Raw genomic sequence first — 11937 nt, forward strand, 5'->3', positions numbered from 1 at the left:
GTGGTATGCTTCGGATCATGAGCAGTTCCTTCTCCATACTCTTCTCTTCCCATCATTCTGGTACAAGTTGATCTTTGTCTCATCTGTCCAATGGATGTTGTTCCAGAACACAGTACAACCTTTTTTCATGTTTTTCAAACTCTAATCTGGTCTTCCTGTTTTTTAGGCTTACCAATGGTTTACATCTTGTGGTAAACCCTCTGTATTTACTCTGGTGAAGTCTTCTCTTGAATGTTGACTTTGACACAGATATGCCTACCTCCTGGAGGGTGTTATTGATCTGGACAACTGTTGTGAAGGGGATTTTCTTCACCAGGGAAAGAATTATTCTGTCACCCACCACAGTTGTTTCCAGTGGTCTTCCGTGCCGTTTGGTGTTCCAGAGCTCACCAGTGTGTTCTTTCTCTTTCAGAATGTACCAAATAGTTGATTTGGCCACAGCTAATATTTGAGCTATCTCTCTGATGGGGTTGTTTAGATTTTTCAGCCTAATGATGTTTTGCTTCACTGGTAGTGACAGCTCTTTGGACTTCATATTGAGGGTTAACAGCAACAGATTCCAAATGCAAATGCCACACTTGAAATCAACTCTAGATCTTTTATCTGCTTACTTGTAAATGAACTAATGAGGGAATAACACACAGCTGGCCATGGAACAGCTGAGCAGCCAATTGTCCATTTACTTTTAGTCCCTTAAAAAAAAGGGGGGGGGGGACCACATATAAGAAGTGCTGTAATTCCTACACCGTTCACCTGATTTGGATGTAAATATCCTCAAATTAAAGATGAAGTCTGCACTTTCAGCTCATAGTCATTATTCAACTCCAATATGCTGTGGTAGACAGCTACAATAATAGTAACTTGGTCAATGTCCAAATATTTATGGACCTGACTGTATGTGAGTGTTAGGCTGACCCAATAATGTGAATGAAGCTGACCCAATAATGTGAATGAAGCTGACCCAATAATGTGAATGAAGCTGACCCAATAATGTGAATGAAGCTGACCCAATAATGTGAATGAAGCTGACCCAATAATGTGAATGAAGCTGACCCAATAATGTGGGAGATAAATAAGGAGAATAATACTTTTAACCACTAACTCTAACCTTGTGTAAAATCATCAGTGAGTAAACAAATACAAAGTCAATTAGGTTTAATGTGAGGTTAAGGCTCAATTCTGACATCATTGCCACTTTTGTCCAATTTTCACCACTGACCAACTCTAACTTGGTAATATATTGTCACTAGCAAGCAGTAAATCATTAAATCTGGTTCATTTGATTCAATGCAATTCAATCTTTGAAGATTGCAACCATATTGCAAGAAATACAAGTTGTTTATGGAAATGATTAACAAGCCACTGTCAACTTTCTGTCATATATGGTTATTTTGCTCACTGTCACCACCCTATGTTACATATTATTGATTTTTGTTTACAAATGCAGCTGGGGCCAGGTATATAATTGTTAGGCTTTGAATCCACCTGCCCCTACACCTTATAAGGCACTTCACCATATAAATGTAATTACTATTATAATGCAGAATTAATTGCCTGGTAACTTGGAATTTACAGTCAGTCCATCATTCTAGATATTAGGCTACTAGGGTTCTTACTATGCGTTTTGGTGTATTGAAAAATACTCTGATGTCCGTCTTTTATTTTTCTGCCATTTTTCTACCTGGCTGGCTGGCTACACACACAGTGTGTAGGTTATTTACAGTAGGAGATGGGCTTCTATCATCTTCAATCATTCTATTTGGGCTTCGATCTAAAAGGTAGCTAGCAAATGTGAAACGGATTAAAATGACAAGAGTTGACAGCTGTATGAGTTCACCATTTACACAACATATGCTGCAACCTTTTGTAATTTTAATAGTTTGTTTCATATTGGCTGGCTTCCAACAATAGCTGAATTTGCAAAGCTAGCGAGCACCAATTCCGTTTCAGTGGTGTTTGCCATAATCTTTGCTACCTGGGTTAAATAAAGGTGAAATAAAATAAATAAATAAAAGTTCACTTGCGACAATTTAGCTTTTGCAACGAGACCATTAAATATATTTAAGACAATGGTAGAAGAGAGTGTAGTTCTGTTCAGTTTGGATTTCAGTTTATCGCTAACCTTATCACAGGGACTTTGAAGCACTAATTTACATCATCTGCATGCTGATTCCATCTTTGACGACGCCACATAAATGGAATAGGTACTAGCTAGCTTAATAGTTAATATTTGCGCGCTAGCTCTGCATATTCAGCTAGTGTGTGTGCGCGATTGACTGGATTAACCTCACGTCAGTTACGTTCATTGAGTGCCTTTCAGACAGTAGATACGACCCCTCTGTTACCTAGCAAGCTAAGGAACTGGCAGTGGATCAAACCATTGTGAGGCAAAGGGTGGGGGGGTTGCAATCTTTTGAAACTTAAAAACGCGCTATTAAGTGTCTATAATCAGCACAATTGCTTTCATTGCGTATTATTAATATTATTTAAATTACATAGTTATGTTTCAGTGATATATTGGGGGGGACAAATCATATTTTTCCCAGGATGGGGGGGTCGTGTCCCCCCCGTCCCCCCCGGGATTTCCGCCCTGGACAGCTGAATCCCCATAGTAACAGTGGCATTATGACAGCCCCATAGTAACAGTGGCATTATGACAGCCCCTAGTAACAATGGCATTATGACAGCCCCTAGTAACAATGGCATTATGACAGCCCCTAGTAACAATGGCATTATGACAGCCCCATAGTAACAGTGGCATTATGACAGCCACTAGTAACAATGGCATTATGACAGCCCCTAGTAACAATGGCATTATGACAGCCCCTAGTAACAGTGGCATTATGACAGCCCCATAGTAACAATGGCATTATGACAGCCCCTAGTAACAGTGGCATTATGACAGCCCCATAGTAACAGTGGCATTATGACAGCCCCATAGTAACAGTGGCATTATGACAGCCCCATAGTAACAATGGCATTATGACAGCCCCTAGTAACAATGGCATTATGACAGCCCCATAGTAACAATGGCATTATGACAGCCCCTAGTAACAATGGCATTATGACAGCCCCTAGTAACAATGGCATTATGACAGCCCCATAGTAACAGTGGCATTATGGCAGCCCCTAGTAACAATGGCATTATGACAGCCCCTAGTAACAGTGGCATTATGACAGCCCCATAGTAACAATGGCATTATGACAGCCCCATAGTAACAGTGGCATTATGACAGCCCCATAGTAACAATGGCATTATGACAGCACCTAGTAACAATGGCATTATGACAGCCCCATAGTAACAGTGGCATTATGACAGCCCCTAGTAACAATGGCATTATGACAGCCCCATAGTAACAGTGGCATTATGACAGCCCCATAGTAACAGTGGCATTATGACAGCCCCATAGTAACAGTGGCATTATGACAGCCCCATAGTAACAGTGGCATTATGACAGCCCCATAGTAACAGTGGCATTATGACAGCCCCATAGTAACAGTGGCATTATGACAGCCCCATAGTAACAGTGGCATTATGACAGCCCCATAGTAACAGTGGCATTATGACAGCCACTAGTAACAGTGGCATTATGACAGCCCCATAGTAACAGTGGCATTATGACAGCCCCATAGTAACAGTGGCTATTATGACAGCCCCATAGTAACAGTGGCATTATGACAGCCCCATAGTAACAGTGGCATTATGACAGCCCCATAGTAACAGTGGCATTATGACAGCCACTAGTAACAATGGCATTATGACAGCCCCATAGTAACAGTGGCATTATGACAGCCCCATAGTAACAGTGGCATTATGACAGCCCCATAGTAACAGTGGCATTATGACAGCCACTAGTAACAGTGGCATTATGACAGCCCCTAGTAACAATGGCATTATGACAGCCCCATAGTAACAGTGGCATTATGACAGCCCCATAGTAACAGTGGCATTATGACAGCCCCTAGTAACAGTGGCATTATGACAGCTCCATAGTAACAGTGGCATTATGACAGCCCCATAGTAACAATGGCATTATGACAGCCACTAGTAACAATGGCATTATGACAGCCCCTAGTAACAATGGCATTATGACAGTCCCTATCTAGTAACTGCACTGTTGGAGATAGGAACACAATCATTTCGCTAAACCCGCAATAACATCTGATAAAAATGTGTATGTGACCAATACAATTGTATTTTATTTGATAACAGTGCCAATATGATAGCTGCCAATATGATAGCCCCATAGTAACAGTGCCATTCCAAACACAAAAACCGTGAAAATAAACCGAAATACACAACACAGCGGAATATAAAGTGCACATTGCACATGGCCAGTGGTGGCGCTTGTTTTGATCCTAAAATGAAGAAAATCCATGCGAAATGGAAGGAAAGACTTACGGTATTAGACTATAGCTAATATCGATGATTTAGCTACCATTTATAATGGTTGGATCTTGAAATGATCCTATAAACGTTATAGGCCTACTTTTTAAACGAATAGCCCAGCCCCATCCATGTATTTTCCCGTGTCTTGTTACAGCTATAATAGTAAACGTTTATGAATGGATGATTTGCCGTTTATAATGGTGGCATCCAACCGTTGGAAGGAACGATTGTAGGGCTATATGAGTTCAAACTAAACTATAATGATGCAATGCATCTGACTTGACTGTTGATGATTGAATGTGTCAATGTTTTAATTTAATGTATGTATTTATTAGGGACAGATACAATTACTCAACGTTTTAATTGTAGTCTATATATCCCTAACAGGCTATTATTATCTAGGCTACTTATCTATAATTAACTCTACTGCCTAAAACTCTTATAAACCATCTAATAATAAAAAGTCAAAGTCATAACAGTTTTAGTTAAAAGCCCATTTTTTATTTAAGCAGACTTTAACATCGCTACACTACCAGGGGTCGGCAGGGAGAACCGGCAGGGGGCGGTTATGTCAGGTAGGTTACCCGGCCTGTCTAACGCCTCCTGCGGCCTCCTCTTCTGCGACGACGGGACACCCTCGGGCGGCGGCGTCTGCGGACAGGGCGGCTGCTTGATCTGCGTCGTCTGGGCATTGTGATTGATAGAGAGATAATACTATGAATGACTTTAAGACGAGCCGGGGGTCCATTTTATAGGGCTGGAGGGGGCGGGCGTGACGTCATCATGGGTTAAAATGATGATGCAATAATTATTAATGACGGTTTGAATTTCGAAAACTACAGTCTTCAGTGACGTCATAGTAGGAGTGGCAGGATGACGCAATGGTGATCTTTTTTTGTTTTGCAAATTTAAATAGTGTTTGTTGTTGGTCATTCCATCAGTTCGGTGCCTTTAGAGAAGTGTTACTTTTCATTTCAAATAAATGTAACATACTGTCATAAAGAAAACATGTTCAACTTCAGTAAAAACATGTTTTCCCATCTCAAGAGGTTCAATATACAAATAAGTAACAGGTTAGACATATGCTCAGTTTTCCACCACAAAAATCCCTAAAAGTGTAGAACCAGCTCACCTGCTTTTACACTTGATTTGATTATTAGATGTTCAATGTTTCTTTTGAAAATATATATATATTTTAATTGAATAACGTTTAGTTTCACCATATTAAAACCAGAGTTCAGTTCACGTAACAGGGTTGACCTTAAAATGTGGGAAAAATATACACTACTGTTCAAACGTTTGAGGTCACTTAGAAATGTCTTGTTTTTGAAAGAAAGCACATTTTTTGTCCATTAAAATAACCCCAAATTGATCAGAAATACAGTGTAGACATTGTTCATGTTGTAAATTACTATTGAAGCTGGAAACAGCTGATTTTTAATGGAATGTCTACATAGGCGTACAGAGGCCCATTATCAGCAACCGTCACTCCTGTGTTCCAATGACACATTGTGTTAGCTAATCCACGTTTATCATTGTAAAAGGCTAACTGATCATTAGAAAACCCTTTTGCAATTATGTTAGCACAGCTGAAAACTGTTGTTCTGATTAAAGTAGAAATAAAACTGGCCTTCTTTAGACTAGTTGAGTATCTGGAGCATCAGCGTTTGTGGGTTCGATTACAGGCTCAAAATGGCTAGAAACAAAGAACTTTCTTCTGAAACTCGTCAGTCTGTTCTTGTTCTGAGAAATGAAGGCTATTCATGTGAGAAATTGCCAAGAAACTGAAGATCTCGTACAACGCTATGTACAACTACGATCACAGAACAGCACAAACTGGCTCTAACCAGAATAGAAAGAGGAGTGGGAGGCCCCCGGTGCACAACTGAGCAAGAGGACAAGTACATTAGTTTCAGAAACAGACTCCTCACAAGTCCTCAACTGGCAGCTTCATTAAATAGTACCCGCAAAACACCAGTCTCAACGTCAACAGTGAAGAGGCGACTCCGGGATGCTGGCCTTCTAGGCAGAGTTCCTCTGTCCAGTGTCTGTGTTCTTTTGTCCATCTTAATCTTTTATCTTTATTGGCCAGTCTGAAATATGGCTTTTTCTTTGCAACTCTGCCTAGAAGGCCAGCATCCCGGAGTCCCCTCTTCACTGGGACTTGTAAAAATGCTGAATTTTGGCACTTTAGCAAGTCTTTATTCATATAAATAAATCAGATTTATTGAATTCTCCATGTGTTCTATATTAATAAAGAGCACGTCATGTAATATAACTAACTGGCTTTTAAAATTCATTACTGATGCACAGTTTCTATTTACAATATCAAAGGGCCCTCTTTTCATGGAATACATTGACCCTTCTGTTTCTTTGAACCCTGGTACAAATAATCACTCCAGGGCCTGGTTTCCCAAAAGCATCTTTGGGCTAAAGATCCTATGGTTCTAACAATGAATTTATCCTTAAGGTGCTTTTGGGAAACCGGGCCCAGGGCTTTAGTCATTTGGAATGTAAAGTCAATGAGCATTATGGGTAAAATGTAACAAAACACAACAGAAGAGGGCAACACAATTATTTTGATCCTGAAATGGATCAAATCTGAGCCAAAATGTAGAATATAAATTTTGGTTGTTGTATAACCCATATACGTCAAGCTCATCAGTTCTGACAACATTGTCCGACCACTAACTATAACCTTGTTGCATCGTCAGTAAGCAAATATAGGGCTACAATAAATTATCTTTTAATTTTGGGTTAAGTTCATTAAACTCTAAAGTTCTATCAACTTTGCAAAGTTGCCCCTGAGACCTGGCGCTAAATCATTTGAATCACTAACCCTAACCTTGTGGTAATATCGTCAGTGAGTAAACAAATACAAAGTCAATTTAATCCCAGGTTTAATTTGAGGTTCAGGTTATGGCTCAAGCTCATGATTTCAATTTAGTCAAATTGTGACCACTAACTCTAACCTTGTTGCAAGCAATATTGTCAGTAAGCAATTAATTATACACAAGCGGTGCTATAGCTCATGAACATCAAGGTCATCAATTCTGACACTTGTCCAACAGTTGCTCCAGGAGCTGAATAACCACCCAGATGGCGCCCTCTTGTGGTCATTCTGTGTCATTACCACCAGGCCTCCCATTCACTGTCGTTCAGCCACTGGAGAACTACATGTCAATCAATCAATCAATCAAATGTATTTTATAAAGCCCTTTTTACATCAGCAGTTATCACAAAGTGCTAATATAGAAACCCAGCCTAAAACCCCAAACAGCAAGCAATGCAGATGTAGAAGCACGGTGGCTAGGAAAAACTCCCTAGAAAGGCAGGAACCTCGGAAGAAACCTAGAGAGGAACCAGGCTCTGAGGGGTGGCCAGTCCTCTTCTGGCTTTACCAGGTAAAGATAAAGAGTACATATGGCCACTGAACTACATACACTGCTGCCTTTTGGGGGCCCTAAGCTAGATTTGTTTGTGGGGCCCCCACACCTTGTGGGCAAAACATTTTTGTGGCCCCCCTCTCACGGTGGAAAGAAAATATTTTGTTTTAAAGTTAATTTCCTGAAATTCTACACATTTTGCCATGAGATGAAGAGACATTTTTGCAGTTTTAACATACAAAAAAATCTAAAATGGGTCAGAGCTACTTAGTGGCCAGGGGCCCTGTCGCTTATGCCACAACACCTCACCACAGCTTAGGTCAAGCACTCAGCAGCGGAGTGACTGGGATGAAGAGTGGGATGAAGAGTGGGCTGTCATGTTGGGGTCCGATCTGAATTCAACTCATAGGGTTTGGGTGAACCAAGCTGGATGCCGGATGACTGGCTGGGAGTGGTTAGACAGGGATATGGATAGACAGTGGTGTGGTTAGGTCAGCTTTTGTCCATTGGACTTGGTTCCCCTCTCCCCTTCTGCTCCTGTTGGAGAACCAGGGAGTCATGGAGAGAGGCCCTCTTCAGCTCCGCTCTAGCCAGAGAGAGTGCACCGGAGACCAGCCTTCCAGCATAGTTGGTGGTTGGATGTCGAACCAGGGTGTCTTGGACTGAGGCTATCTTTAGCTCTTTCCAACCCGGGGAGAATGCATCCGAAACCAGCCTTCCAGCATACCCCCTCAGCCTCCCCTCAGTTAATAACGACGTGATGATTTTATCAGACAGTTGATCAGATATCAGACAGAGATCGTCAATATTTGTTATGTTATTGTTCAGCCATGTGATGATGTCATCAGAGATCGCCTCTGCGTACGTCATCAGCTTGGCACTCCTTCCGTGGGGTCCTCGCTCTTCATAACTGACCTCGCCGGAGGAGTGGGTGTCCTTGGAGGGGCGGAGAGTGGAGCTGGAGGATCCAGAGGAATGGTACTTGATGGTCCCGTTGAATTGATGTGTCTCACCATTTCCACTCATCTCTGTATCCATATGAACCTCCCTTTGTCTTGTACTGTGTAGGACCGTCTTCCTTCTATCTGAGGGTGAGCTGGCATTGGAATAGGACAAAGATCTTGTGCTGAATGAAGAGGGTATGTTGGACCAAAAGCTCTCACTTCCAACTGCTTCCTTAAAGGCAGCTATGATGGCCAGAGAGGCTAGCTTCTCAGCCAATCTCTCCTGAACTGGAAGATGGATGGATGAGAACTCGTAATATGTAGCTGAGTGTACTACATCTTCAGCCATGGTGTGGGCCAAACAGTGAATGATCCATCCATTGTCTTGGCTGGGTTCTAGAACATTCTGGACCCCACTCATTGCCTCCGTTGGAACCTATAAGAGAACAACGAGAATCCAAAAGAGACACGTTTGTTTCAATTTGTATTATATGATTATGTTATAATAGACCTATATTATTTCAATTTGTGTGTGGAAAGACAATAATTGAATATTTAAGTTGTCTGTGTGTGTTCCTGGCTTCAGACTTGGTGTGGAAGCCAGGAACACACACGGAAACCACAGTCAATGTGTGTGTGTCTATGTGTGTGTGCATGGTGCGTGAAAAAGACACTGGTTGGAAACCCACAGCCAGGCTGCAAATCACCACATGAGCTGTCAAGGTTCCAGGAAGTCAGAGAGTCACATGACAGACTGACAGGAAGTGCAGTTTGATTTAGATCAAAAGATGAAAGAGAACCTGTATGGCCTTCTGAAACTCCCAGAGAAAGTCTAATGAAATGTATATGAGAGAACACAGTCAGGCTTGTAATTCTCTTCTATGTTATTACAGGGAACTGACCTGGAACCCAGAACGTGTTCTGATAGATGATGGAATTGTGTGTGTGTGTGTGTGTTGGATAATTTAGCAGGTGTAATAGACGTCAATAAAGGATCATTCACAACAGAGTGTCAGGGTCTTCCAAGCGATAACTGTGTCCATGTGTGAAATGAATGTGGTGTTCTGTGTGTTCTGTGTGTTCTGTGTGTTCTGTGCGTTCTGTGTGTCTGTGCGTGCGTGAATATATAGCAATAATCATCAGTTTTGTTCTGAAGGGTGAATCTGTGTCAAAAATGGCACTCTCTTCTCCATATAGGGTCATAAGACGCTGGTCAAAACTAGTGCACTATATAGGGAACAGGGCCCTGGTTAAAACTATTGCACTAGTTTTAACCTCTCAGATGGGGATATCTCTTTGGCCACCCAGACAGGGATATCTCTTTGGCCTCCCAGACAGGGATATCTCTTTGGCCTCCCAGACGGGGATATCTCTTTGCCCTCTCAGACAGGGATATCTCTTTGGCCACTCAGACAGGGATATCTCTTTGGCCTCCCAGATGGGGATATCTCTTTGGCCTCCCAGACGAGGATATCTCTTTGGCCTCCCAGACGGGGATATCTCTTTGGCCTCCCAGACGGGGATATCTCTTTGGCCTCCCAGACGGGGATATCTCTTTGGCCTCCCAGACGGGGATATCTCTTTGGCCTCTCAGACGGGGATATCTCTTTGGCCTCCCAGACGGGGATATCTCTTTGGCCTCCCAGACAGGGATATTTCTTTGGCCTCCCAGACAGGGATATCTCTTTGGCCTCCCAGACAGGGATATCTCTTACTACATTCAAACATAAGGAGGAAGACACATATTTCGCCCTAAATGGCACCATATTCACGGAATTCTAGGACCATTGGAATTCTAGGACCAGTGGAGATGCGGAAACCCGACCGAGGAGGGGCGCCACCTTCGTTGGATACTGTGACAGGCCCTGTTCAAAAGTAGTGCACTATGTAGGGAATAGGGTGCCATTTCAGAGGCACACAGAGATAAATACCACAAGGAGAAATGAAAAAATTCCCTTTGAGGTGTTTGATGTCTAGGGAGTTGTATTTCCCTTACTCTTGATATCTATACAATGTCTTGGATTACTTATCAAAGGATGCACTGGTTTGAAACGCACGCACGCACGCACGCACACACACACACACACACACACACACACACACACACACACACACACACACACACACACACACACACACACACACACACACACACACACAGCCCTCTCATATCTCTATTGGCCCTATCAAAGCCAGGGTAGACTCTTCATGCTTTAACAAAAGGTACCCTGAGGCCTGTAAGGATAAGAACCAGACAGCCAATTCTGTCATATTTATTGTGTGTGTGTGTGTATGTTATCGTCCGTGTGTGTGCGTTTGAGGCTGTGTATGTACATAACGAAATTGATATTCCAACATGTATTGCCCTATCATATTGAGCTTTGAAAGATTGAAACAGCATGAAAATATTTTCTCATTTCATTGACAATTGGACACATTCTCTCAATCTCACAATTAAAACTGTTGTTGTCCAGCTTGAAGTTATAAGCTTCATGTAAAATGTTTCAGGAGGTACAGAAGAGTTAGGAAATAAAGAAAGAGATTGAGATGAAACCAGTTTTACTAAAGAAAGTTTCTTTAGACTTGTACTTACCATTTTCCTCTTGTGAAAGACAACAGAAGACAAGACAAGACAAGGCCGGTTTGCTGTAGCTGGGATGCAAATGGCCATGATGGGGAAATAGATATGCTGTTGTGAACCTATAGTCACTTCCTGAATGCGTGTGTGAGTGAGAGAGATACATTAAAATATTAACGGTGGGTCCAATCTGGCCCTTGGGTGGTTTGAGTAAAATATACTTTAAAATGACTAAAACCAAATGGAAACTGTGTACATTTACATTTAAGTCATTTAGCAGAAATGATAATGGTCCTATAGTCATACTGTTTCTTGACCGTCCAGTTTCTAGACAGTCAGGGAGCATCCTTGAAGATTGAATGCGGTACCCCTGTAAAAATGACATCCATGGATGTTGATTTTGTGAGTCCAGATTTGGTCCCGTGTGGCTCAGTTGGTAGAGCATGGTGTTTGCAACGCCAGGGTTGTGGGTTCGATTCCCACGGGGGACCAGTATGGAGAAAAAAATGTATGAAATGTATGCATTCACTACTGTAATTCGCTCTGGATAAGAGCGTCTGCTAAATGACTAAAATGGGAAGATGAGTTTGACACCCCTGTTATAGAGTTGTGTTAGTTGCAATTTTTTCTTCAAAATCA

General features: G+C 41.9%; 1 protein-coding gene across 1 annotated transcript; it reads right to left on the reverse strand.

The window, feature by feature from the left end:
* Positions 1-7727: 7727 nt before the first annotated feature.
* On the reverse strand, positions 7728-11408 carry LOC115190419 (uncharacterized). The gene is made up of 2 exons (XM_029748741.1): positions 11314-11408; positions 7728-9156 (listed from the first exon to the last, which is right to left on the reverse strand). Exons 1-2 carry the CDS (start codon positions 11389-11391, stop codon positions 8269-8271), a joined length of 966 nt encoding a protein of 321 aa, XP_029604601.1. The 5' UTR covers positions 11392-11408; the 3' UTR covers positions 7728-8268.
* Between the last annotated feature and the right edge of the window lie 529 nt (positions 11409-11937).

This window comes from Salmo trutta, unplaced genomic scaffold (assembly GCF_901001165.1).
Source record: "Salmo trutta unplaced genomic scaffold, fSalTru1.1, whole genome shotgun sequence".
NCBI classification, from domain to species: domain Eukaryota; kingdom Metazoa; phylum Chordata; class Actinopteri; order Salmoniformes; family Salmonidae; genus Salmo; species Salmo trutta.